General features: G+C 38.7%; 1 protein-coding gene across 1 annotated transcript in view; it reads left to right on the forward strand.

The window, feature by feature from the left end:
• The window catches only part of LOC26526761 (scavenger receptor class B member 1), a 155,876-nt gene that overhangs the window by 24,816 nt on the left and 104,940 nt on the right, over positions 1–26,120 (forward strand). Inside the window, exons 2-4 of the mRNA XM_026982870.1 lie at positions 16,239–16,330; positions 16,441–16,601; positions 16,656–16,800. Of these exons, the coding sequence (XP_026838671.1) occupies positions 16,239–16,330; positions 16,441–16,601; positions 16,656–16,800 (398 nt within the window). The remainder of the gene's footprint in view (positions 1–16,238; positions 16,331–16,440; positions 16,602–16,655; positions 16,801–26,120) is intronic.

Below are 26,120 nucleotides of genomic sequence, written 5' to 3' on the forward strand. Positions count from 1 at the left end.
AAATCACCTAGAACTACCAATTGGTCCCAATCGCACAGCTTATTTAATTTTGCTATTTGCTGTGTTTGAAAGCAGACAGCATTACTTTCTTTAGAGTACACACGCTCTAACACATACACGCTCCACATTTCCCCTATTGCCGTCGTCAAGCTCACAAGTTTCGGGCAAACTGCGTACACTTTTATGGGGATACTTATACATTTGTTTAGTATTCAATATTTCAAGATGTATATTTTCAATATTTTCTTTAGCTCTTTCTCTTATTCTCTTCAGATCCACTGGCCTTATTTCATTAGTGGTCAACATTCTCATTCCCTTCTATGGGACTATATTGAGACACCCGATTAGTGGTGCATTAAGTCTTCAATACCTCCTGCGACGAACATTCGCTAGTCTCTACTGCTGATGATATGGCTGACTGTATGAAATTAACAGAATCTAACTTCCAGGTGTGGTACAATTATATTTGCGAAAGTGTCAATTTTTACAATAACGTATTCGTTATCGTCCATCTTGCTACTCAATTTCCCGATTATGTCAATATGAATGGCTTGCAACGGCTTGCTCATATGACTGATGCTTAGATTTTCGACTACCCTGCGATTACCTTCTACTTTGTGCACTAAAATAGCGTCATAACCATTTGCGCTTGCATCCGTATAAGTAAAAAACAGCAGCCATTTGGCTCCCCTTCCGATAGATATTCTACCCACCATCGATGCATTGGCGGGGCCCTTAGGGAATTACAGTTTTATGTATAAGTAAACTTTCTACCAGTTAAATAATGTCGGAAGTTCTTGATGGCATTATACACCGCCAATGGTCCGAGCTCATATGAGTGATATTTAGATTCCGCTAAAGTGGTGCATTCGCTGTAATACTTGACTGCACTGCGTTTGACTTCTACCTTCTGTAATAACATAGCGCGATAACCATTTGCGCTTGCATCCATTAAAAATTTTGGAATTTTATGATTTTTTGTTGAATTTTCTCATGTTTCCTAGAATTTATTTCATTTTGAAGGTAAAGAGGTTTTTCTCATGTTTCCTAGAATTTATTTCATTTTGAAGGTAAAGAGGTAAATCCCATAAACTATCCCATAAACCATAAGCTGGTTTCGGAAGATAATGTGGGGATATTACGGGGCTGCAGTTCCCCCACCTTTATGATAAAACCCAAGAAAACTTTAATATGCTATCATCAATTACCGATAATACCTATAATTCTATAAATATCGAACCTGTTACTTTCTTACATTACTCAAAAACCAAGTTGAAAACGAGAGAGAAGGCTCCAGTTCCTCGACTATCAGATACCCGTTCCTCAGCTAGTGGGAGAGTGAGAATATTTAACAAAAATAAATAAAATTTTAAAAATAATTCAAAAGTGTGGACGTATTAGTAGGTGTGGCCAAAATTTTTTTTTTTATCATATCGATAAAAATTATAAAAGCAAATAATACGATTAAGAAAACATTTTTCAAAACATTGGGCGTGGAGTTTTCGGATTTTTGTGGGTGTTAGAGGAAGCGTTTTTTTTTTTATACTTCAAGGAAATGTTTATTTATAGGAAAAGCTTACATTACTACACGATTATTTACAGCTATTCGTGGTGCCATCAGTAAGGACAGTTTTGCAATCTTAGACTTGAATGATTGCTGTACCGAGGTGACAAGTCTTCCAAAGGTTAATCCTTGATCTAGAATGACACCATTAAGTGGGAAACCAACGCAGTTTTTTGTCCGGCTTGTAAATATAACATTTGCACATTTGTCTGCATTAATGCCGATGCTCCAATTTACAGCCCAATTCTGAAATGCATATAAGTACTGCTGTAATCCGCTGGTTGCTAGGTTAATACAGTTGCTTCTAGTTAAGACTGCTGTGTCATTAGCATATGTTGCAATTAACAATTAACCGATTACAACTGGTAATTGCAGTACAGGTGGGCATATCTCCGGTGAAGATGGATACAATGTTGGCCCTAGAACACTTCCTTGAGGAACCCCTCATCGCACGTCACGCGAAATGTGCGATCTTCCAAGAAGCTCTTTACAAGTTGAAACAGCTGTGGTGTGAGGATTTTCTTGACTTTGTAAAGGAGCCCATGGTGCCAAACTCCGTCAAATGCTTGCTGGATGTCCAGGATGCTGCTACCGCGTACTCTTTCCTTGCCATTGCCTCTATAGAGGGAGCGTGGCAAACAGTTTATGGCAAATCGATATACATTTACAATACTAATAAAAAACTGGAAAAATATCAAAACATTTTTCAAAACTGTGGGCGTGGCAGTTTGGCTGGTTTGTGGGCGTTAGAGTGGGTTTTTTGCAAATCGATAGAAATTTACAAGACTAACTGAAAAATATCAAAACATTGGAAGTTTTGGGCGGATTAGAGTGAGCTTGGCAACATCAGTAAACAATTTTGCGCTGCGCCTATGTTTTTGGAATCTACATGTTTGATCTCGACTTTCCAGCTTTAAGCCATGCCGTGGCTAATATGTCCTCGATAACATCCGAAAAGCTCAGATCGGCATTGTAGCTGCGCCTACAAGCAGACTATTGATTTCCGTTAAAAATTGCTGTCCACTTATAATTTTTGCAACCTTTCCACACGGAATAGAAAACGGTCAACGGGCATACCGGTTCCGTCGAATTTTATGTTCCATTAGTCCAGATGCGCACCCTTCGGCACGGGAGCTTAAAATGTTAGATTCCGGTCTAGTTTGGGGTGAAATTGCTTACTGGTCTCTGCTGCTCTCTATTGCGAAGGTATCTGTTGTAGCGTTGCCGTTCATCTGGGCTACCTTAATCGGCGTATATAGCAATTAAAGCACTATTGTGACATTTGCTCTGATTCGGTGTGTCTTGATGCCCTAAGAATCTATCGTTAGGATTTCTAGATTTTTTAGATAGTCTTTGTTCTTCGGTAAAGGTCTGTGCAGTTTGTAACCCAGCCACGTTCTTCTTCAGGACGTTAATTTGTAAGCTTATTTCCAACTGTGTCTCTAATCTGTCTTACCAAATCCATTAGTTCACTTTCCTGTCTGTCGGTAGTATCCGACCGGTCTTCCGAACTTGTCTGGTATCATATTGGAGCGACGTCTAGGTGGTAGTGGTAGGTCTATTTCTTCGACTGCTTCATCTTTTGTGGCGTTACTGTGGTCTATCACGTTTTCTATCTTTCCAGGCCGGTTTTCCAAGTTTTCAAGCATCGCATAGTGAGGTTTCTTTCTTTATGAATTTCTTTTAAGCGTTTTGCACATTATACAGATATACATGTATATGCATATGACACGATAAACAACGAACGTGTCTGAATACAACTTTTAATAATGAGATAAATAGGAAAAAAACTCAAAAACTCGTTCCCAAAAATGAAATCAAACAATTATTCGGAGATGTACGTGATTTTCCTGACATGATTAACATGCCTCCGTTTTTCACTTGTACTGGTCTATCGGAAATAGTGGATCCTCTTTCTAGGGAGCTTATACTAGGTTCCGGGAACTAGGCCACCTAACACAGTGGCTTTTAATAGGTTCCTACGTAGAACTTGCTCGTCTAGAAAAATTGTATGTCCAAAAACACTTTCCCGGTAGTCTGCGCTCCTGTTCTTTTTGGACTTCAACCTCTCAGACGAAATGGAATTGACCTAGTACGTCAGGAGCGTCGGCTAAAAAGGAACATATGAAGTTTATTCACGTTAATTAAAAAAAGCGGTCTGCACTTAGGTGGTTGGTATTATAACAAGAAAATCTCACGGAGTTTTGTCCTAAGGAATTTTTTTTTGTAATAAATCTTCTTTTTATAGCAAAACAGGACATAACATTTTAAAAGATGATAAAAAAAAATGGTCTCAAAGTCCTACCTTTATTCTAAAAACATTTACACGTGTTCTCTGTCCCAGAAGTTGGGGACTTTATGTTATGTTATGTTATGTTATAATGGTATTGAAATCCTGGAGTTAGCAAGTGCGCCTTGATACGATCCCCTTTTGTCGAAGTTGTCTTTCAAAATGTAGGTCCTCATTTGTGACCTACCCCACTTCTCTCGTCAGACCCCTTTTTGAAATATAATATATTTACTGACTCATTCTATCGTATATCATTTCACATTAATACACTTTTTTAACCTTACAACAAGAACTTGTTAGATGTAAAAAAAAAGTTGTTGGCACGAGAATACATGTGGCTTCAGGGTTCCTTTTTATTTTATTATCAATATTTAGTAAAACATGTGTTTGTAGTTTTAAACTTTAATGAGTTTACATTGAGTAATTAGTTTATTCTTTAGATCTCGACATCGATTGGACTTACATTGTTAATTAATTAATTACATTGATCTTTATTCTCGCACGTTCTTAAAAGCGACATCCGCTCCGTGTCTCTCGGCCTACTTGCTCTTCTGGCTTGATCCTGATTCCTACATTCCCTCCTGACTGAGTGTTCGTCTCGAACTCCCTTATAAACTCAGATACCACCACTTTTTCAACAAAGTGATTAATGGTTTTTATCCTTTATAAATGGGATTTGAGATATGCCTCCTGTCTACGTGCTTTTGCATTTACTAAAATGCACTCAACACAACTTCCAACTTAAAAGTAGCACTTTGTCTTTCAACTTAAATAGGATTTATACACAAAATCCTGTGCCTTCTATGCTGAAAAATTATCTTGCCTATGAGGAATCTGAAGTATTTGGGTTTTCAATTTAGATAAACCGACGATTAGTTTTATATCTGGGTCCTTGAACAATATCTGATTCGTATTGTCCTAATGTCCTAATATAATAATTAGTCATGGCCTTTCGTTACCAGCGCTTCCTTTAGCTTATGTACCTCTGTCATATAGTATCTTTAAAACTGGCTTACTGATCAAAGCTGCTTTTTACTGTTCGAATGCAACCTTCTACAACTCTCTGAATTCGAATTTCACATATTTCGCCAATAGATCTTATAAAGGTTTAGGCCGTCATAGGACGGAATATTTTTTAGAGAACTTACGAAAATATGACGTTAATCAAAGAAATCGTTGTATAGCCTTTCGATCAGACGGTACGGGTAATTTGCTACTGCTTACGTTTTTCATTGCTGCTCTGTAAGATCTGACACTTGGCGCAGGTAATTCGCAATCTCTATTCAGCAACCACTAGCACCCTTCGTCTACGTCTTTACTTCGAATTATAATATTGTCCATATGTACTGCGTTATCGGATTTTTTGGAGTGCTCTTAAAAGTTCTGAATTAGAACTTTTATATGCCAAAGGGTACGTACCATGAGTTTTGGTCCTTTGTCCTTTCTGTAACAAATGAGGTATACTTTTGTTAACCTCTACCGGAACATGAAAGTACCCGTTGGTTAAACCAAATGTAAAAATTGTCCCTCCTTGCTCAATCACGCTGTCCATCTGTTCCATTAGAAAGTAATCCCTCACAATTTTCTCATTCAAATTGCGATAGTCGCAACACAAACGTTTCAGTTCATTCTTTTTCACTGCAAGTACGATTAGTGTAGCGTTCTCTGAAGTACTGGGCTTAATAGTCTTTTGCTTAAGCCACTCTTAAACCTGCTCATCCATCCATCGAGCATGCTGAAACACTGGTGTTTCGTCAGCAAGCAAGATTTTTATCTCGATCGTTTTTTTATTTCGTTGCGAATGTGGAAAATGCGACAACTCTGACGCAAATGCGTCAATCTTTCTTGATGTTTGCTCTTAAGATACTCGTTCAACAATTCCATGCATAAACTTCAGTCCTGCTCTTCTCTTTGGATCTGCTTTTTGAGTCCTGTCACAACCTGCCTGTCTGAACTTGGTATGAACTCGGTACCATCTTTTTTAATTTACCTATATACCACTATTAGTTAAATTCAAAATTGAGTCAAATTTTATGTCTTCGTCGGCTATGACGAGGAATTCTGCGTTCAAAACTGTGTCATCTATTTGAACTGGGATCTTTATGCTTTCGAATGTTACGATTTGACTTCCTCCGTTTCCAGTCAAACATTTTTCACCTCCCTTCAAGTTTTCTTTTCCTAACATCATAGAAATGCTGCGTCGTAGCAAAGATCTGCTCCAGTATGCACTTATCCCTTGAAAGTTACTTTTCCGATCACAATGTACTCTAGACCTGAAAAACGCTTCCACCTGCACTACATTTGTGTTCTTCTGCTTGGCTATAATTTCGATGCATTGCATTGAGCCGCCCTATGTCCTGGTTGGTTGCATTTGAAGCTTGTTGTTTCTTATTGTTTTGAAACATTTGCTAAGCTTTTGCACTAATTTAAGTACCTCTTTCCACAAGGAACTAGTCATCAGACCAGTAGTAGAGAAGAGCAATAGTCAGCGCGTCATACGTGAGCAAGCTGGAAAACCACCCAAAGCTGGTCAAACCGTCAGACGCCTGAGATGAAGACACCCCCTAGAGATCACCACTGTCTGAATAAAGAAACACATCTCTTAACTGACGCCTCCCTCATGTGAATGTTCACCCCACAACTACTAATTGTCTCCCTTAAGTGAATGTACCCCCATAAAATTTAATTATTGTCCACCCTGCTATAAAAAAAAAAAAAAAAAAACCGACACATCTCCCGATCCCCACGTAAACTAGCGCCACCTCTGCGAGTTTTCTTGTAGATCCCCGTCGCCTGATTGCCGTTTCGCTTCCTTCTTTGAAGCCCGATCCCTCGTATCTCCCGATGCATAACTTATACGATCCGCTCTACGAATTTGTATTTGCTGATCAATCGCTCAAATCAATCTCTTCAATTTTTTTTGCGTCGCAGCAAAATAATTTCACCATGTCATTGAATATGCAACTATGCCTTTTCGATCTCGCACAAAATGTTTTCTATTGAACATTTTTTTGCCTTTCTTGATTTGCGCACCAAAGTTATGTAATTGTTTTAGTTACACCTATGCTGTGGTGTAACTAAAGAAGAAATATATTTGATAGTAATACGAAACGAAATTGGCACGAAAATATATAATATCTGGGAATTGCGTCCCGTCAAACTTACCCCAATTCAATCCTGGGCGATGAGATCTCGACGCGTGGAATCCGGGTTGTTACTAGACATGAAGTTGGAATTATACATACATGTATATTATATGTTACATTATACGTGCGTCAACATCTTATAGATAGAAACTGTATACACATAATAAATAACAACGAAAATATTTTATATAGGTATGTATATATATTATGTATAATCAATGCATAGTGATGGCCACGGCGCTGCTTGTAAGTTTCATTAGTTTCAGCATCGCGAGAATCACTAGCACTATAGCAATGAAATTAGGTGTGTGCTACACTCCTAAGACATCGTCCTTGTGGTCATGGTACCTTGTGGTACTTCCGCGGTGTTGATCAGATTGGCGGTGTTGTCGGAGGCTATGACCTCCTTGATGTCCATTTTGGAACTGTCTTCTTTTGTCTGTCTTCTTTCTGTCTTCAATTGACTTCCTGCCAATAGGTTTGAAATGCAGGTCTTCCTTTACGAGGTGTTTTTTTTTATTCACCGTATCATTTTAGTCCTGGATTATTGAATGCCAAAATTTGGGTTAGGATCGTAGCGAAGGTGTCCTCTCTGGACTCGATCTTAACAAGGACTAAGTTATCCAAAACTAGAGTACACTTGGTAGTACGCCCATTAATCGCTACTGAAGCAAGGTTTAATTTTAATCCTTTCACCGATATCAAAACATATGCTGCAGGTGGGCGATGCGCTGCTATCCATCTAAGCAATTAAATTAAAGTTCGTCACATCCGGCTCGATAAACGAAGAAGGCGGACCACTATTCAGAAGATGAAGATCGGTAGGTCTTTCTGAACCTGATACTAATGGTCGAGAATTAGCTACCGCAGTTATGTAGAGGGATTTCTGATCACCCCCGAAATTATCGCCATAGGCGCGAAGAAAATGAAAACAAAAACGTATCATTTCATGGGAGCCTAGTAGAGAAATGGTCTACTGTGCCAGTGAATTCAAACGCATAAGATCCATCGAGACGCTTCTTTGGTAGATCCACCATAATATACATATATATATAAAATTTGGATCCATCTATACTGAGACAATGACCAGTATGCTGGTTGCATTCATGAGTGTGAGTTATAATCACTATTTAATTGTAATGGTAATCTTTCGGTATTGATGGTTGCGTCCTTGTTATTGAAATCCAACAAAAACTTTTTCTGGTCAATTAATTGCAAGCTAGGCCAGAAAGCTAAGTTGCTGTATTCCTTTAGTGTACGATTTTATAAGCAAAACTCTTCGATGAAGTTCCAAATTATGGATTTCCCTATTAGGTGGAATAACCACGTCAGACGATACTAAATCCTTGCCATTGGAGCGACCAGCCTTTAAAAGCCTTTTATCTTTGCCGACCAATGACTCCCGTCCCTTCTGACCGTGCCAGGTTCTTGTGCACTGCCTAATATCCTTCATTTTCCTGCGGCGTTCTCGACAGCGGTCCCGTACTGGCTCGACTGGGCTAAGGATGTTGTGGTGGGAGGTGTCCCGTCCGTGGGTAAAGCCAGCACCCTTCCCCGAACCACCTTTGCCGACCACTGACTATACTGACGGTACAGCTTCTCGCGAATTCTCACTGACTGTCTGTGCCGGGGTACAGCTCTTCGCGTATTCTCACTGATTGTCTGTCCCGGGGTATAGCTACCCGCGTCGGGTAGCTCGACCGAAGTCCACACCGTTGCCGTTCGACCCCTGTGCCCTTGTCCGGCTTGAGTCCAAGGTCCATCATTTACCGTTTGACCTGGTTGTCCTTCCTTCTGCATTCCAGCCTTCTTCGCTGTGGCTAGGCAGCTCTCCTGCACCTTGATTTGTGGGGAGTTCTCCTCACAATGAATAGCCTTAATAGCCTTTGGATAATCCAAATTAATAATGTTTTCAATGTTTCGCGAAAGATACTTTATTTTATTACCTACATTCATATACATGTATACATTTATTATATATAAAGATACTTTTTTTTTAGATACTTTTATTTAGATTTTATTTACACTAGTTCTGTTCTTAGCTCCTCAATTGCCCTCGCGGATTTTAGTATTTCCTGTGATGTTCACAACCAGTCGTTATGTTTTAACATTGAGTTTCTTAATATTCTACCGTCTGTTAAATTAATTTCTAATTTTAATTTCAGTGCTGCCAACTTTTATGAAATTAAGAATTACCCTTTAATATAGGTCTTCATACTGTCGAATACTTGGTTGTTTGGAAAAGGTACAGAAAATACGAAAGGGAAGTTCTTGATGGAGTTCTTGATTAATCAGTACATCTCGGATATTGAAAATATCCTCCGGACCGACCCTTTCACTTTTTGGCGCTTTATTTATTTCAAGCTCAAATCATCATCAATACCGTCAGTTACGACATATGGAATCAAATCAGCTAACTCTGATTTGGGCATCTGTAACCTATTTGCTTCTTATTTCTCTACAGTATAACTTTTAGTCTGAGATATTATTTTATGACCAAGATATTTTGGCAAGACTTCGGAAATGTTCAATATTTGTTCGTTAACCCGACATTGATGGAGTTTTCTCTTTCTTTTTGAAAAACAGTATTTCCAGTCTTCTTCTTTCTCTTAGGATGCTTTCTTTGTCGTTATTATCAAAGGGTATTTTAACTTCTAGATAAAAAATTGGTAAGATCCTTCCGGCTCACAAAAATCTTTCATTTTGGCTTGGCATTCACTGTTCTTTTTTAAATTGGATACCATCATATATGGTAAATGGGACGTATTAGGTCGAGATCAGTGTAACTGTTTTCAACCCGTAAGAAAGTATTTCTGCACTTCCGCAAGGTAGTTCTATTGGCCCTTTGCCCTACGCAGATGATTTCAAAATCTATAAGACAATTAACTCTATTACTGACCGTTTTTGGTTTCAGGCTAATTTGGACAAAATTTGCAAGAGGTGCATTAAGAATTATCTGCCCTTAAATGAAATTTAATGCAATTGATTACATATAGAAAATCCTTGCAACAATTTTATCCTTTTACTCCATAAATATCGAACCCTTGTCATTATTAGATGAGATTTTGAACCTGGAAGTCCTTTTTCATGGATATTCCAGGAATACGCTTTTATAATTTGAGCTCATCTATATTATTAATAGACTTAAACGGCTTTTGCTCCTTGTTAAAGATGTATTGAATGGAAACACAGATAGTCCTTATCTTTTGGGCTTTATAAGCCTAAATATTCCAGTAAGCAGTATTCGCACCGTGGTCACATTTACAGAAGCACCTGCCAGAACCATTTACATAACTTTCATTCTGCACGCATTCGCTTTAGTTGAGAAACTGGTAAGCTGAAATTTAAAAAATAACTGTTAATAGTTTTTAATGTAGGATATAAGCGTTTTGTATATCTGTAAATAGCCAGATAAGGATCAATCCATCCATTGTCGTAAATAAATAAATAAATAAAACTAGAATCGCAAATTCCAGAAGTGGATGACATCGTCATCTTGAGTTGAAGGTGATCGGGATGCTATACGGTGTAGTTGGGAGCCGGAGTGCAGGAGAGCATGGTATTTTACTAATACGGTGGTAGCAGCTAGGAGCTCAACATCTTTTCTGGGATCTTATGCAAGAAGAGCAGCAGACGTCCCTGTTAATGCAGAGGGTTTTACGGCATAAAGTGATCTTTTATCATATGAAGGAGAGGCCACGATTCCAGGTGAAGGAGAGTGTTAAATCTTATTGAGATTTATCTTTTTATGAGAGTGTTAATCCTATCCTATAAAAGCTATTGCCGGAGTTGCACTGCCTCAGTTGATGTCCAGTCTTAGGGCAAAATATCAAAATATTTTTCAAAAGTGCGAACGTGGCAGTGTTCGGCGGTTTGTGTTCGGTAGAGTGGGCGTGGCAAACAAATTTTTGGCATGCTGTTAGAAATTGAAAAGAAAAATAATAAAAAAAAAATGGTTTCTTCCGGCTTATACTCGCCCTTCAGGATATATATATTTTTTTCCCGCTGCCGTGTATCGTACGGCTCGATTCGCAAGATGATACAGGTGATATAGAAAACAGTAAGGAAACGAGGAAGATCTCTTTTTTTTGTTTAAACAGTTAGTAATGATGATTTAATAGCGGCAGAGGGTCCGAATTAGAGATAATAGGATATGATCGATAGTCCGAATATAATACTTTGTAGGGATCATGCAACTCATATTTAGAGCAATGACTTAATTTTTAGTGAATTTGCTTGGAACAGAAAAGCTTAGCCTAACCAAGTCGGGACTATCAACTTCACCAAGATTAAGATTATAAATAAAAACTGTTCCAAGCATCGTTCTACGGTAAGCTAGTGAAGGTAAGCTAATTACCATTAGTCTACCGGAATAAGGAGGTAAATATAAGGTTTACATCCCAGCTTAGGCACCGTAAGTCTAACAGTAAGAAGTTTTCTTGACCAGATTCATAAGTTCGGTTATTATTTAATGCTTTAAGTTTATAACGATCTCCTGGTAATACTTCGGCCACTACAAATGGACCTTTAAGCTTAGGATCTAGTTTGGTCTGATGACGTTCTTCATTTTTAAGCAAAATACCTTGTGTCTTACAATAGTAGCTTTATTTTTATCAAATCTAGCTTTATCAATTTTGGCATTCTTTTCCATGTTACGTTTTGCCATTTCTCTAACTGAGCCAACATCGACAATATTTTCTTCATTTACAACAGGTGTAAGACCAAATGGCCTTGCTTCTTTGCCAATAAGTATCTGACTTTAGTGACTGTTGGGTGTGTAATTAAGAGCCAGCTGAATCTCATATAAAGAATCCTCCCAAGATCCCGGGCCAGTTTCAACTGCGGTCAGCATGGACTTTAGAGTGTGGCAATTAAATGTAAATCCATTTTCTGTGCTGAGCAGAAATCACGGAATGCTGAACTAGCAAAACTACGACCTTGATCAGCGATAAGTCGGGAGGGGATACCGAATAATGATATAACAGATCTCACTGCCTTAATGCAACTATCAGTGTCTAACTTCGTAGTATGAGAGAGGTAGACAAATTTGGTAAATGCGTCTATCAACACAATTATATACTCCTTCTGGTCGCTTTTTCCGCTAAGTTTACCTGTAATATCCACACGAATCGTATGTCACGGGATGTCGATTTTAGGAATGGGATGGAGTTCGGATAGTATTTTGCCAGACGGAGGTTTTGACAATCTCGAGTGATACAGTTGTCCACAAATTAGCGAACATATTTAGACATTTTATCGAACCAATAGAACTCGTACATTTTCTCAAGAGTTTTCTTCCACCCGAGATGCATAATTGATTCTTGTACGTTGTTTACAGCGGACCACCGAAACTGCTTTGGGATTATGGGCAGACATCGAGTCTTTCCATTTCTTTGAAGTTTTCGGTATAGAGTTCCAGACCGTATTTCGTAAGTTTTGGCCAAATCCTCGGGCAATTCATCATTACGCAATTTAGAGATAATAGAACAAGTTTCTTCGTCTCTTTGCTGTTCAGCCAACAACCAGTTATCGGATATTTTTGTCAAATTGATATGTCTTTCGACTATCGAATTCTTGACAATTTTTGGAACCGGATTCCGAGACAGAAAGTCAACATGAGCCATACGCTCACCTGGTCTATACTGAATATCAAATTCGAAAGATTGCAAGTACAACCACCACCTATGAACTCTAGGGGTCAGTTCTACCTTTGTACGAGAGGCTTTAAGCGAATTGCAGTCAGTAAACACAACAATATGACGGCCATGCAATTAATGGCGAAAGTGTTTTATAGAATTGTAGACAGCAAGTGTCTCGAGTTCATATGAATGGTAACGTGATTCTGCTGAAGATGTCATCTTGCTAAAATATTCGATAACTCGAGGCTTCTGTTCAATTCGGTGCAGCAAAATAGCGCCATAGCCGACAGAACTCGCGTCTGTGTGGAGCTCGATAGAAAATTGTGGGTCGAATATAGTAAGGACAGGTTCATTAGTTAAAATAGATATTACTTTTTGCCGCATTTGCTCATGCTCCAATTCCCACAAAAATGACTTGCTCTATGAAGTAAGGCCGTAAAGAGGATTCATCAGTTGTGAAAACTTGGGTACAAATTGTCGAAAATATGAGACTAGCCCAATAAATTGTTTCAACTGAGTGACGGACTGCGGGGGTGGCAAACTCAAAAGGGCTCGAATTTTCCTGGGATTTGGTCGAATCTCACCTGCCTTTACCTCGAATTTACACAAATATTCGACACAAGACTTAAGAAAGGAACATTTTGTAATATTAAAAGAAAATGCATTTTTAGGCCCGAACAGCATAGTCAAAGATTCGTACTGGCCTTCTGGGGTGACAAATGCCGTTCGCTCGACTGAATTCGAGTGAATAGGGATCTGGTAAAATCCGCTTGCCATGTCTATACAGCTGAAAAACCTAGCACCACTCAGCCTAGCTATTTGATCAGAAATTAGCGGCAAAGGGTACTTGTCAGAAACGGTATTTGCGTTTAGCTCTCTATAATCCACGCAGAGGTGGTCAGTACCATTTTTTGTTCGGACAAGTAACATTGGGCTCGCAAAGGGGGAGGAACTGGGTCTAATAATGTTTGATTCCAATAGCTGTTGAATTAAATGCCGAACTTTTTCCTTTTCCTCTACACTCAACCTATATGGACGCCTTTGAACCGTCTTTGAACCGGCTTTGTGGAATTCCATTTATGAATGACCCTGAATATTCTTGTATTATTGACAACAATTGGTCTCTATCGGTCCATGCAGATCGGTGTCAACACTAGCCAAATCAGGATTCTTTTCAGAAACTTCAACAGGCAATATAGATTTTTCAATAAACATAGTAAGAGATTTTTATGTTATTGTCACACCGACTCCCTGGCTCAAAATATCGCGACCAATCAGAGCGTCATACTTAATATAATTGTCTAACACTACATGAAACAATATTTCATATGAACGTTCACAAATCAATACATTGGCCAATATCTGCAAGGTGCTACAAATAGTATTGCTACCAAGACCCCTTAAAATAACTACGTTGGCCATTCTGGATCCAGATAGTCTCTGCGAAATAGCCTCCTTGATGAGTGAACACTCGGCTCCAGAATCAAAACAAAATTGGAACGACTCACCAGATTGCGAAAACGTTTCTACAGGTTCAAAAACGGTACAGATGTTGACATATTTTACAATATTGTTTTTGGAAGACAACGAACGCTCCTGACGATCAGGACATACTGTAGAGATGTGTCCAGCTTTTCCGCAGTTGAAACAAGTCAAAGTAGACCGGTCTTTCCCTGATGGTTGCTTGCCGGGTTGCTGGACGTGCACTGCCATTGCTTTTGATCGACAATCCGCCTTTTTGTGACCAGACTTTCCGCAGTTGTGACACTTGAAGTAGGGCTTAGCTCGTTTTCCTGGCGGCTCTGATGTACCATCGTTCGAAAAGTGGCTCGGTCTAGCGTCAAATGAATAGGCCTTCAGTTCTTGATGCAGCTCGTTACGAGTGTTGATGTCGGAAGTGAAAACTAAACGCCGCAAACGCCTGTCAATTCCAGCTGCATGCGCCAGTGTAATGGACACTGCGATTTGCTCCACACTCAGCGTCTTCCATTTGGCCATAATCGAAGTAACCATTTGGCTTCTATATAACGAAAGGCACTCGCCTTCTGCGGGGCGTCCATTTAGCTGCCGCTAATGTTTCTGTTCCCGCAAAATGTTGCAGAAAGAATTCTCGGCACTGTGTCCATGATATACCCGGAAAGCAAGTCTGTGACAGCCAATGAGACGCGCTTCCTTCTAGAGATTTGCTGAGGGTCATCACAAGAGCGCTGCCTTCCAGTTCGTTTTCAGACAAGATTAATTAATTCCGTTGAATACCAGGATTGCGCATCTGATCCCGCACGTTCACGATTCTTTTGGCTCTCTTTGTGAGTGTTGCACTTCTTTCAAAAGTTCAGTTCGGGTATTTTGCGACCCCAAAATTGCCAGCAAACTATTTTCATTGTTCAAAGTAGGTATAGGCGATCCCACTTCTGATGTCGAAGAGTCATCAGGAAGCCCTTCTTCTTCTTTACTACTATCGTTGTCTGCGCAACGTTTTCTGACGCGTGAGCGAGGCATGTCTATTATGCGCAATGATCGAAAACTGACTGACCCAATCTCTTTTCACAAAATCAGAATTATGCGTAACGGTTGTCTGCCGCGCATTAAAAGAATAAAAAAGGCGCCTGCATGGCGCGTGCCAAGCAGAAAGACGCAATTGCTAGAAATGTCGTTAAATTTAAATGATCTGCGACATATTCATGTATATTGTAGAAAATAGGCTAGTATTTCTGCAGAAACTGTAAATACACAAATCATAGTTTCGGCTTGTACCCGATACCCGATTATAAAAAATATGCATTATAGTAGAGCCTTATATTCAATGCTACAACGAACACTACGAGTCTCGGTCGCGTGGGGTATCGGGCGTGCCGAGCTTGATATAACATAGGTAACTTTAATTAAAAGGCGCATGCTCAGAACTGCACAGTATTACCATGCGCAAAAAAGTGGGAAATATTGATCACCAGATTTAATCTAAGTCGGTGCTTCAGTTACGACAAAAGCCGTTATGACGATGTGCAAGTAACTAAAATGCGGTTTTACATTATTTCACGAAGCACTAAGATTTACGTGGTGCTTCTTCAAGATATGTAGAACAAGAAGCCGGACTGATGCCAGAAGTAATGGCGGTAAGCTTCTAATAGTAGCAGGGTTGCATTTCGAACTATCTCGCGTTAGGAAATGTTAATTATTTATCCTAGAAACAAGTGGTAGGGCTGCCAGATTAATTACCTAGAACAATTGAAAACAATTAAAAAAAAAATTGTGGGGTGTTTGTGGGATTGAAAGCATCGCCAGATTGACTCGAATATTGGGCTCTATAAAGAAAATGTATACTTTATAGGGTCGGAAACGCTTTTTTCTAGATGATATGTAATTTTAAATAAATCTATTATTAATTAAAAAATTCGACATTTTGACGAGTTTTAGATTTGATTATTTTTTTATTCATTACTATAGCCCTTGGGGTAGTCTTGCGTTAAGTCGTCGTTTTGAAAATATAGGCCGCGATTTCGAGTCAGCTGAAGAAAATACGTAACAATGCAATTGCAGCATATGTCAACCGACTCAAGCAAGCTTTACAATCTTTTTAATAATGTATTTTTCATTTGCAGGTTTATTTATACTTCTAGCCATCGGATTTTTGGCTATAATAACATCCACGCTGATTAAAGTTTTGGAACCATACGATTTGATATTTAAATGGGTAAGACCCAAATACTTTTTAAGCTTTTAAAAATTATTGCGCAAGAATAAAATGTGAAAACATTAGAAAATGCAAATAAATACTTATTTTTTCTAACGTTATTCCTGCAGAAGTTAATAATGACGGAAGGAGGTGAGATCTTTAATCTGTGGGCGCAGCCTCCAGTCGATCTGTATATTAAAATATATTTGTTCAACATAACCAATGCAAAGGCATTTTTAGAGGGTCGCGAGCAGCTTAAAGTCGAACAAGTTGGTCCCTATGTATACAAGTAAGTAAGGCATAAAGTAAATTTGAAATATATATGATTGAATAATGCATTTAGGGAGATTATGACTCATGAGAATGTAACGTTCAATGTAAACCACACCATGTCCAGCACTCCCAGTCATCCCTTAATCTGGCAGGAGGAAATGTCAGGGAATTGTCGTGAGGACGATGAGGTTGTAATGCTTAATATTGCCATGCTGGTGAGTATTTTTTGTTTAAGTAATATTAACACTAATACCATTGTGTTAAAAAATTAGAGCCTTGTTAAAACTACAAAACTACTACAACATATCTGTTTTGGCCAATAATAGGTTTGGCTGTGTTTGATTACTTTCAGTCTTACCAAGAACATTTAACATTTAACAAACCCATAAGTTAACTCTAGATTCGAATAATCTAGCTTTGATAATTATAGCTTTGATCTCCCCAGGAACTCTTGTGACATGCATTTATTATAGAGGTCACGTTAGGAAGCTCTGCTCGTTTGACTATGTTATAGACATTTTTCAGAAAACTCGTTTTGACACACTAAAATAATTATATATTTTATCATTATATGAGTGTGCTGACTCCTGATCTACACTATCTAAAGAATGCACTTATCCAAATGGTCAATGGTACCTTTAGAATAGTTATGAAATGTGGCCAAGTGTAACAATAAATCTTTCTATTCATTAGTTTCAGTAATAATCACAGAGAACATTTATAAAAATTTAATAATTACATTTCAGTACGAAACTCGTTAACAATTTAGAAATATCCAAAACCATGTACATTTCACCGTTCTAGCTTTTTAAATCTGAGATATGGACGTTCATTCGGACAGAAATTCGGACGGACGGACGGGTGTATAGACAGAATGAACAGATCGACTCGGTTAGTGATCCTGATCAAGAATATATAATATAATCAAGAGATCGCTGTTTACAATAACCACTGGAAAACAAATAATGCCAAATGTAATGACTCAATAGTGCGTGATTAGTTAATGGTGTACGGTTGCGAAACTCATTGTCCCATTGTTATTTTGCAGATGTAAAGCTCACATGTACTTTTTTTGTTCTTTTGTGGTACTAGCTCAATTTTTGGGAGAGCATACACCATACTTCTTAGGATCCTGGTAGAGCTTAAGCTGTATGCCTGCAAATGTCGAAGGATTGAAATTAGGTATCTTTTATTTTAGCATAAAAAGCACTAGTTCAATATTATGTGAATTGACTTAAAAGCCATGTTTATGCGGGCAGTTGAGTTTGGGGGTAAGGTACACCCATAAACATTTAGAACGAAAAAAAACGAGATGGGTTGTGTTCAGCGTACTCAGTAGCATCAATCATTTGCATGAGAAGAACTGTTCATGATTTCAAGTCGATCTTAACATCGATAATTTCAGTTGGATGTTTTCACTTGGATTTTAGTTTGTAGTAGAGGAACGTGAGGGGAGACTAAAAAAGTAGAGAGAGAAAGAAAGAAAAATGGGACCAAAATCCTATCTCGAAGTTATCGGAAAGCTTTCGATGTTTCACGGATCAAACGTGTCGGTTAAATTATTTCCTGATATTTTGGTGTAAAAAGGTAAGTATAATGCAGTGCGAAGAACGCGACGAACAATTGGAGGCTCTTCTTATTGAGTTCGAGCTAGAAAAAGCCCTTCCCCAACTAATACTTAAGAAATATTTTACCTCAAGCTCGTAAAAATTTGCAAATGGAGTATATACGTGTATGTATGTACACATCACCTTACACTTTTTACACATACCCTACATACCCTACATACCCCTTCCCGAAACCCCTCTCGAGCCTTCCACATCGTGTCAGCATAAGTTCGAGTGTAGCCGCTAATCCATAAAAACACAGCAACACAACAGCCGCAATGACAGCCAACGTCAAATCGACAGCGAAGTCAGATCGACGGAAGTGCACCGACAAGCGCTAACAGCGGCCCACTCAAGCACGGGTCCTGGTCGCATCTTAAGCCAAGCAACAATGTGGACCCACTAAAAATCGCTGCCGTGGACTACATGAGTTTCCGGTCCGGCTCTGCCGACATCGGAAAGTAGGCCAACACCACGTATAAGGAGCGACGTAGATCGGTCACCCGGCTGCTAGATTTAGAATTTAGAATTAATTCCCTTTATACCACGGACCAGCTCGAACCCCTTTGAATTTATCTAATAAAACCAGCTGTGAAGTTTTGAGAGAATGTTCACTGTTTCATTCTAACGTAGAATCGTTAATGAAAATAATAAACTCAACTTAGAATAAGCAACTAGAAAAAACAACCAAGGATACTTCACTGAAACTAATACAACGAATACTACGAAACTAATATCACAAATATCTGTGTCGCTCATAGGACAAGGCGAGAAGGCTTAACTGGCTCCCGAAAAGTTCCACTTTCGGGTAAAGGGGACCTTGAAATGAAAAAAATTTAAAAACAAGAAAAAGAGAAAACAAATTGCTATAAAACGCCATTTCAAAAACAAAAATAAAAACAAGATAGAATGCTGTAGTCAAGTTCCCCGACTATTTGAAAATTTTCTGAAATATCGGTAAAAAGGAATATCGGTAAAGGGAAAAAATAACAACGTTTTTAAAAGTGTGGCCGTAAAGGTTTTTGGACGGCTTGTGGCCGTCAGAGTGGGCGTGGCAAAAAGTTGTATTGGTAAAAAGTGGGAAAAAAAGTTTAAAAGTGTAGGCGTAAGAGCTTTGGGCGGCTTGTGAGCGTGGCAAAAAGTTTTTTGGCAAATCTATAGAAATTTACCTGATATATAAGTGAAAAAATATCACAACATTTTGCAAATATGTGGGCGTAACTGTTTGGGCGGTTTGTGGGCGTTGATGTGGGCATGGCAAAAAGTTTTTTGGCAAATCTATAGATATTTACAAGATATATAAAAAAAAAAATTTAAAAATTGTGGCTGTTATACTTTTGTTATGGTTGTTATACTTTTTGTTTGTTGTGTGGGCGTTAGAGTGGGCGTGGCAACATTTGGAAACAAAATTGCGCTGCGTCTATGTATCTGGAAGCTGCATGCTTAATCTCAACATGCTAGCTTTTGTAGTTCCTGAGATCGAGGTGTTCATACGGGCAGACGGATATGGCCAGATCGACTCGGCAATCGATCCTGATCAAGAATATATATACTTTATAAGGTCGGAAACGCGAAATTTTCGGTGCTGTTTGAAATATAGCGAACCGGTTGGGATGCTACCCTGTGGAGTTGGCATTCCTCACGGGCGCAAAAATTATAATAACATAAGTTATCTAACCAGTCGCGGCGATTATCCCATTCAAGTGAGTTCAGGGCACAAAATGGTGCGAGCAATGAATGGAAGCAATAAAAAGCTGTGGAAAAAAAGGGCCACCATTTGGGTCACTTAATCGCGAGCACAAAAAAAATTACAAACATAAAAAATAAAATCCGGTATTCGCTGCAGCATTAATTAAAAAATTGTGAGCGACAAAAATTTTACGACAAGAGAGAAAATTAATAAAACCTGAAAGTGAAGTGTTGAAAGGCTATCGAATTCGTAATGCGTTTAGTAAAGGCTGCGCAGTGGATTGTGTGGCAACCGTCCCTTAGTAGGCGAAAAGCCAAAACGGATAGAAACGGACCACTTTGACCAGTTCCTAATAACTAACCGAAAAATATCCGCAAAACGTACATTTACATCAATGCACATAAGCAGCAACAATTCACCATGCAAAAAACTCTCACAAACGTAAATTAAATACAACAATCAGAACAACGAAAACTAATTCAATTTTACTTTTAGAATCCTGTAAAAAGGTAACGCGGAATAATAACAAAAAAGGAGAAGAAAATGAGACCGAAATATGAAGGGGGAGTGAAAGCTTGTGCACACATTTCCCTAAATAAGAAAAATCAATAATAAATAAGAAAAAACAATCACATAAACGAAACCAATTTAAACCGATAAATAAATACAACACTGCCTCAGTGGTATTAATAAATTGAAAAATGGAAGAAATGAAAGGAGTTCTGAGTCGTTTAGATGACACGATTATGGCTCTGAACACCCAAGCAGCGGGAGCTAAGAAAGAAATTAAAAAAGTCGGTAATAGGGTCAGTACCTTGCAGACGGAATACAAGAAGAGTAATCCTGTGGAAGAGGTACCGCTTGCTTTGACGTCTTCGGTTTTGTCAGATTGCGTGAAAGAGCTTCTAACTTTTGAGGGGGATTTCGAAAAATACGTTTCTTGGATTAATAGGGCCCAATCCATTGTTTGATTATCAGGTCGTTCGGGAGAAGTCTCTTTATAGGTTGATCCTCATTCAGATCCGGCAAAAAGTTAGGGGGATCGCTGATTCGGCGCCTAATGCCTACAATGTGATGATTGGTCAGAGATTAGGCGGGTCCTTGCTTTGCATTATGCCGATAAACGGTTGTAGGCCCTGGAATGTGAACTAACACGAATGAATCAAGGAAATCAACCACTTGAGGATTTCTACGTAAAATTTAGCAACCATGTTTCCCTTAATCATAATCATGTAATGATTAATCATGTAATCCCATTAATCATATTGGAAGCATGATATTTCCCGCGGAAGTGGAAAACGCTTTTATCCATAGACATTAGGTGGTTTAGGGGCGATGCTTCTAGACTATTCCTTTTTTGTATGCCTGCGGTGCGGTGTATCTTATGGTGCGTTCTTAATTTGTTTAGAATTACAGAAAATGGAGACAAGAGGCCTTATAACAAGATTCCCCACGCCTGGACCATCTTTCCCTCGATTCCCTCTTCCTCAATTTAGGTCTCCTGCCCTATATTTACAATTTACAATCGTTCAATTACGGTCCGAAATGCGGGGGGAATGCCCTTATTCCTGTAGGACCAAATTGCACCGGCGGTAACAAGAATTTTATAAACCTCAGAAATTCCGCCGGTTCAACACTGTTAACAACACGATTTTCTATCAAGTCGGCTGCGGGCGATATTAAAATCGCGCATCGCGCACCTTCTTGGTCCTCCCTGTACTTACTTCCTTTGAAGGTATCATAGGCGATGATACCCCCAATGATACCCCCACGATGATGCCCTGATCGATAGAAAAAATTACATGCTTACAATCATACCGGGGATCAAGATGCCACTCTACGCTAGAAATTCTCTAAACTTGCACCCATTACTAGGTGCAATGCACCCTGAATGTGCAAGAGAGACACTAACTGCGCTTACCGCCGAGGATTCGCACATTTTCGAGCCGCCTTCATTCGTGTTCACACGTGTGATAGATATGAACGAGGACCCCAGACCCGGTGTACACCAAAATTTACCTTTACCCTAGCCACATGAGAAGGGAGGTGGATAAACAAATTGGAGAATTTTCGCGAAATGGAGGCCATCCGGCCATCGATAAGCCCATAAGGGCTTTATAGTTTATAAAACTCCCCCGTGCGGGTAGTTCCTTCAAAACTTAAACCTGGTTATTGACTTCAAGCGTTTAAACACCGTCACCATAGCAGATACTTACCCTATACCCAATATAACCTCCATACTGTCCAGCCTTGGGAAAGACAAATCTTTTACCACCATTGACCTAATATTACGATTTCATCAAATCTTCATGTGAGAGTCAAACATTCCTAAGACCGCATTTTCTACGTTAAGCGGAAAATAAGAGTTAATACGTTACATTTGGTTTAAAAAACGCACCAGCGGTGCTCCATAGAATTATCGAAGATTTTCTAAGAGAACACCTTGGCAAAATATGCTATGTATACATCGACGGCTTAATCGTCTTCAGCGAAGAATATGAAAACAACTAGAAAAACCAGGGCTGTCTTCGACAACCTTAATAAAACGAAACTTAAGGTCAACCTCGAAAAGACTGACTTCCTATCAACGCAAGTAGAATTCTTATGCTATTTGGTAACCGGTGACGCCAATAAGGACCGACCAATTGCCCAAAAAAAAGTTACGCCACAAATGAGAAAGAAATGCTCGCGATAGTATGGCCTTTGGACAACCTCCGATCATTCTAATATGGTGCAGCCCAAATGTAGTGGCCGAAGCATTTTCACGGGTCGTAACGTACGTCAATCCCTTAGGCTCTGACACAGCAACTGCATTCGAGTCTGATTCCATAGCCACAATACATAGTGCCGTTCAGAACTCCTCTCATTTAATACCCCACGTTGAAACCCCAATTAATGAATACCGTAACCAACTCATTTGTTCGGTAAATTCATTAGCTTACATTTATGAAAGCTTATATATTACTTAGCGTATACTTGTGAAAACCCACAGCTTGAAAAGTCCCATTGCAATTCCATGGAAATTTACCGTTGCTTAAGAAGCGAATGTGCCGCATTCAAAAACTCAGAAATAGTCGCGATTGTTGTCGATAGATATAAAAACTCTATGAATTCGATGACAAACAAAAAACCTGCAGATTTTTTCTTTGACCGTGACTCTAGAATAAACTATCAAGGCTTGATCAATTTTAGACAACAGACCGTAGAACCCATCCGAGGTCTTATCGAACACTATAAAAACCTCTCCAACGACAAGAGAAACCAAAATAGGGGAGCAATCATATTTCATACAAGCAAGGTATAACGTATATGTATATATTCCTGTCGGCTGATGAGGTTCAAAGGGACAGGAGAGTTAAAGTTATAACGAGATCGGGGAAAATCTTCCACAAGTCCCATCTAAAGCACTAGGCCTAAAATACCTAAAATAAAAAAATAAAAATAACATTCATACAATACTTGTAGTTCTCGCCTTACAAACCCACTTGAATCATCCACTATGTTTTCGTATACAAAAAAAAAGCACATAAAAAACAATAATCATAATAATAATAAACAAAGGCTACGGTTAAATGTCACCCCAACTCCAAACAAATATCACGACCTATACACACAAAAATAGTTAATAAGACAAAAGTAATTTAGGTAATAATAAAAACCTACAGAAACAACTCAAAATCCCAAACACAAAAAAAAACTTCTTATACTTTTTTTTAGTTTCGAAGCGCCAAAATGGGCAACACTTATTGACAAACAAAAATTCCCAAAAGACAACATTTAGACTAAGAAATTTTAACCATTAATTTTAAGCATTTACTGTTTCATGTACTTTTTATTCTATTTTCCATTATAAGCCTGTCCACGATCTACGTTGCTACAGCGTTTCATATCCTCAAGTACGATGCACCCGCTGTTCCCCTGCAACAGGGCATTGCCTGACGGACCAATGGCCCACTTCATCAATTGCCCAGCGCACCGGTACGAAGACCACGGGATCGCCGGAAAAATCTGATTGAGATGTCATCTTAAATTCGGAAAACAAATTAGCAAGAAATAGCAACCAGCAGATTCGAGTCACCACCAAACTGTTTGACTCATCAGCCAAGTCAAAACAACGACTGTACTCCATAAGGCAATAATTATAGCCAACCAAGTCAACGAAATCACGATGGTCTGCAAACTGGCAAGGACCGGCGTAGTATATATAAATTTATTGGATCATGATGAAGTCAAAACAATTCTGTCAGAAATTGACAGCGTGCCCTAAAAATTTATAAAAAATCTAAATCAATATTACTAACCAACGGGACTGTCCTTCGCTATATCCGGCAATGCCTATAGTAGTAGACAAAACGTACCGACTGATGTGGATTTACCCAACAATATCCGATGGTAAGTCGTACTTAACTAAAAGAAGCTGGCAATGGACAACGTGGAAACGAATACTCTTCTTGGAAGTTACCTATCTATTGGCAATACAACGGTCTGCCAAAAAAAAGACCTTACACAAACTAATAGAAAATAGCTGTTCCGAATCTACAAGCGCAGGACATCGTCAAAACAACACCTAATGAGGGCCTAATGATCTGTGGAACACATGCCTTGTTATGAGGAAGAGTTAAAGCACCCGAACAAGCACCCCCTTCCCGCTTCACCTCTCGAGCCATCCACTTTGCAACAGCAGACGTACAACAGTGTAGCAGTGTTTTACAGTGAATTAACATAAGCCTTTTTAGTTCTACTTAGCTTTATATTTCAAGCTTATCGGATCATTAAGCTTGTTACCGTTAAGCGGTTGGTTTCTTGGGAAAATGTTATTTATGAAGCTTTTGAAGAATGAAGCTTACCAAAAGAAAGGCTTTAGCTTTTAGCTTTAGCAACATTTTTTTTTGGCAAATCTATAAAAATTTACAAGACTAATAATAATGTAGGCGGTGGAGTGGGCCTGGTAACATAATTTAACAAACTTGGGCTGCGTCTGTGTCTCTGGAATATGCATACAACTTTATAGCTTTCATAATTTCTGAGATCTCGATGTTTAAACAGACGTACACACGGACAGAGACAGATCGACTCGGCTATAGATCCTGATCAAGAATATATACTTTATATGGTCGGAAACGCTTCATTCTACCTGTTACATACTTTTCATGAACGCCAACAGCTGATCCTATTTGTGCACATCAAGCATCGCAGCATCACACAGCAGATTAATACAAACGAGACATACAATGTCAACCAAGATCCCAATGTCGAACAAGCTGAAAATTTTCTGCCACAAGCCTTCCCTTTTTTATTAGTCTTGTACATTTCTATCGATTTGCCGAAAACCCTTTTGCCACGTCCAAAAACCACCCAAAACTATCACGCCAACACTTTTGAAAAATGTTGTGATGTTCTTTTTTAAATATATTGTAAATTTCTATAGATTTGCCAAAAAACTTTTTGCCACTACCACAAAACTCCCACGCCCACACTTTTAAAAAATTGTTAAAGTTTTTTTCACTTATTATTTTTTTTCTACCACTTTACCAGAAAATGTTGAAATTTCTCGTTTGAACTTCCACTACCTGAGTAACGGGTATATATAGGCGGGGATCTCCACTATAGCATCTTGTTTAAAATGTATTTTTGACCCCCCATTGAGTTTACATTATATCCCAAAACATTTTTGACCAATCCAGAATACCTACATATATTCTCATTCATACCAGCAATACCGCTTATTGTTAATAAAAGTCTAACCATACCTTCAAAGAATTCGTTCCCAAAACCAACGGAACTTTTATTGCATTCCATTCTATGAAAACTAAGACCTCTTATTAGGGTGAACTCTTTTGGCAGAGGTAAAAGCAACAATAAGCTACCGCGATCAATTGGTGACTCCTTACAATACAAAATACGAATTAATCGAAAGTAAATGAGTCACTTTCAAGATGTAAGCATGGCACCTGACACCATACTCAGACAATCAAGAAATAATTCACTCATTAGAATCAGAGCTATACAGAATGGAACATCTAAATAAACAAGAAAAACAAGGATTGTGTGCAACAATACCATGACATTCAGTACCACGAGGGTGGTAAGTTGGAATTTACTAATCACACCAAAAACAAAATCAATACCAAGCACAATCTACACATTTATTCCAAATTATACAGATACCTGCAGGCTTATGAACGAAATTTTGAGAAACTAGGCAGCTGAAACTACTTCACAACTATAGACCTAGCTA

Source organism: Drosophila erecta, unplaced genomic scaffold (assembly GCF_003286155.1).
Source record: "Drosophila erecta strain 14021-0224.00,06,07 unplaced genomic scaffold, DereRS2 tig00000246-arrow-arrow-pilon, whole genome shotgun sequence".
NCBI classification, from domain to species: domain Eukaryota; kingdom Metazoa; phylum Arthropoda; class Insecta; order Diptera; family Drosophilidae; genus Drosophila; species Drosophila erecta.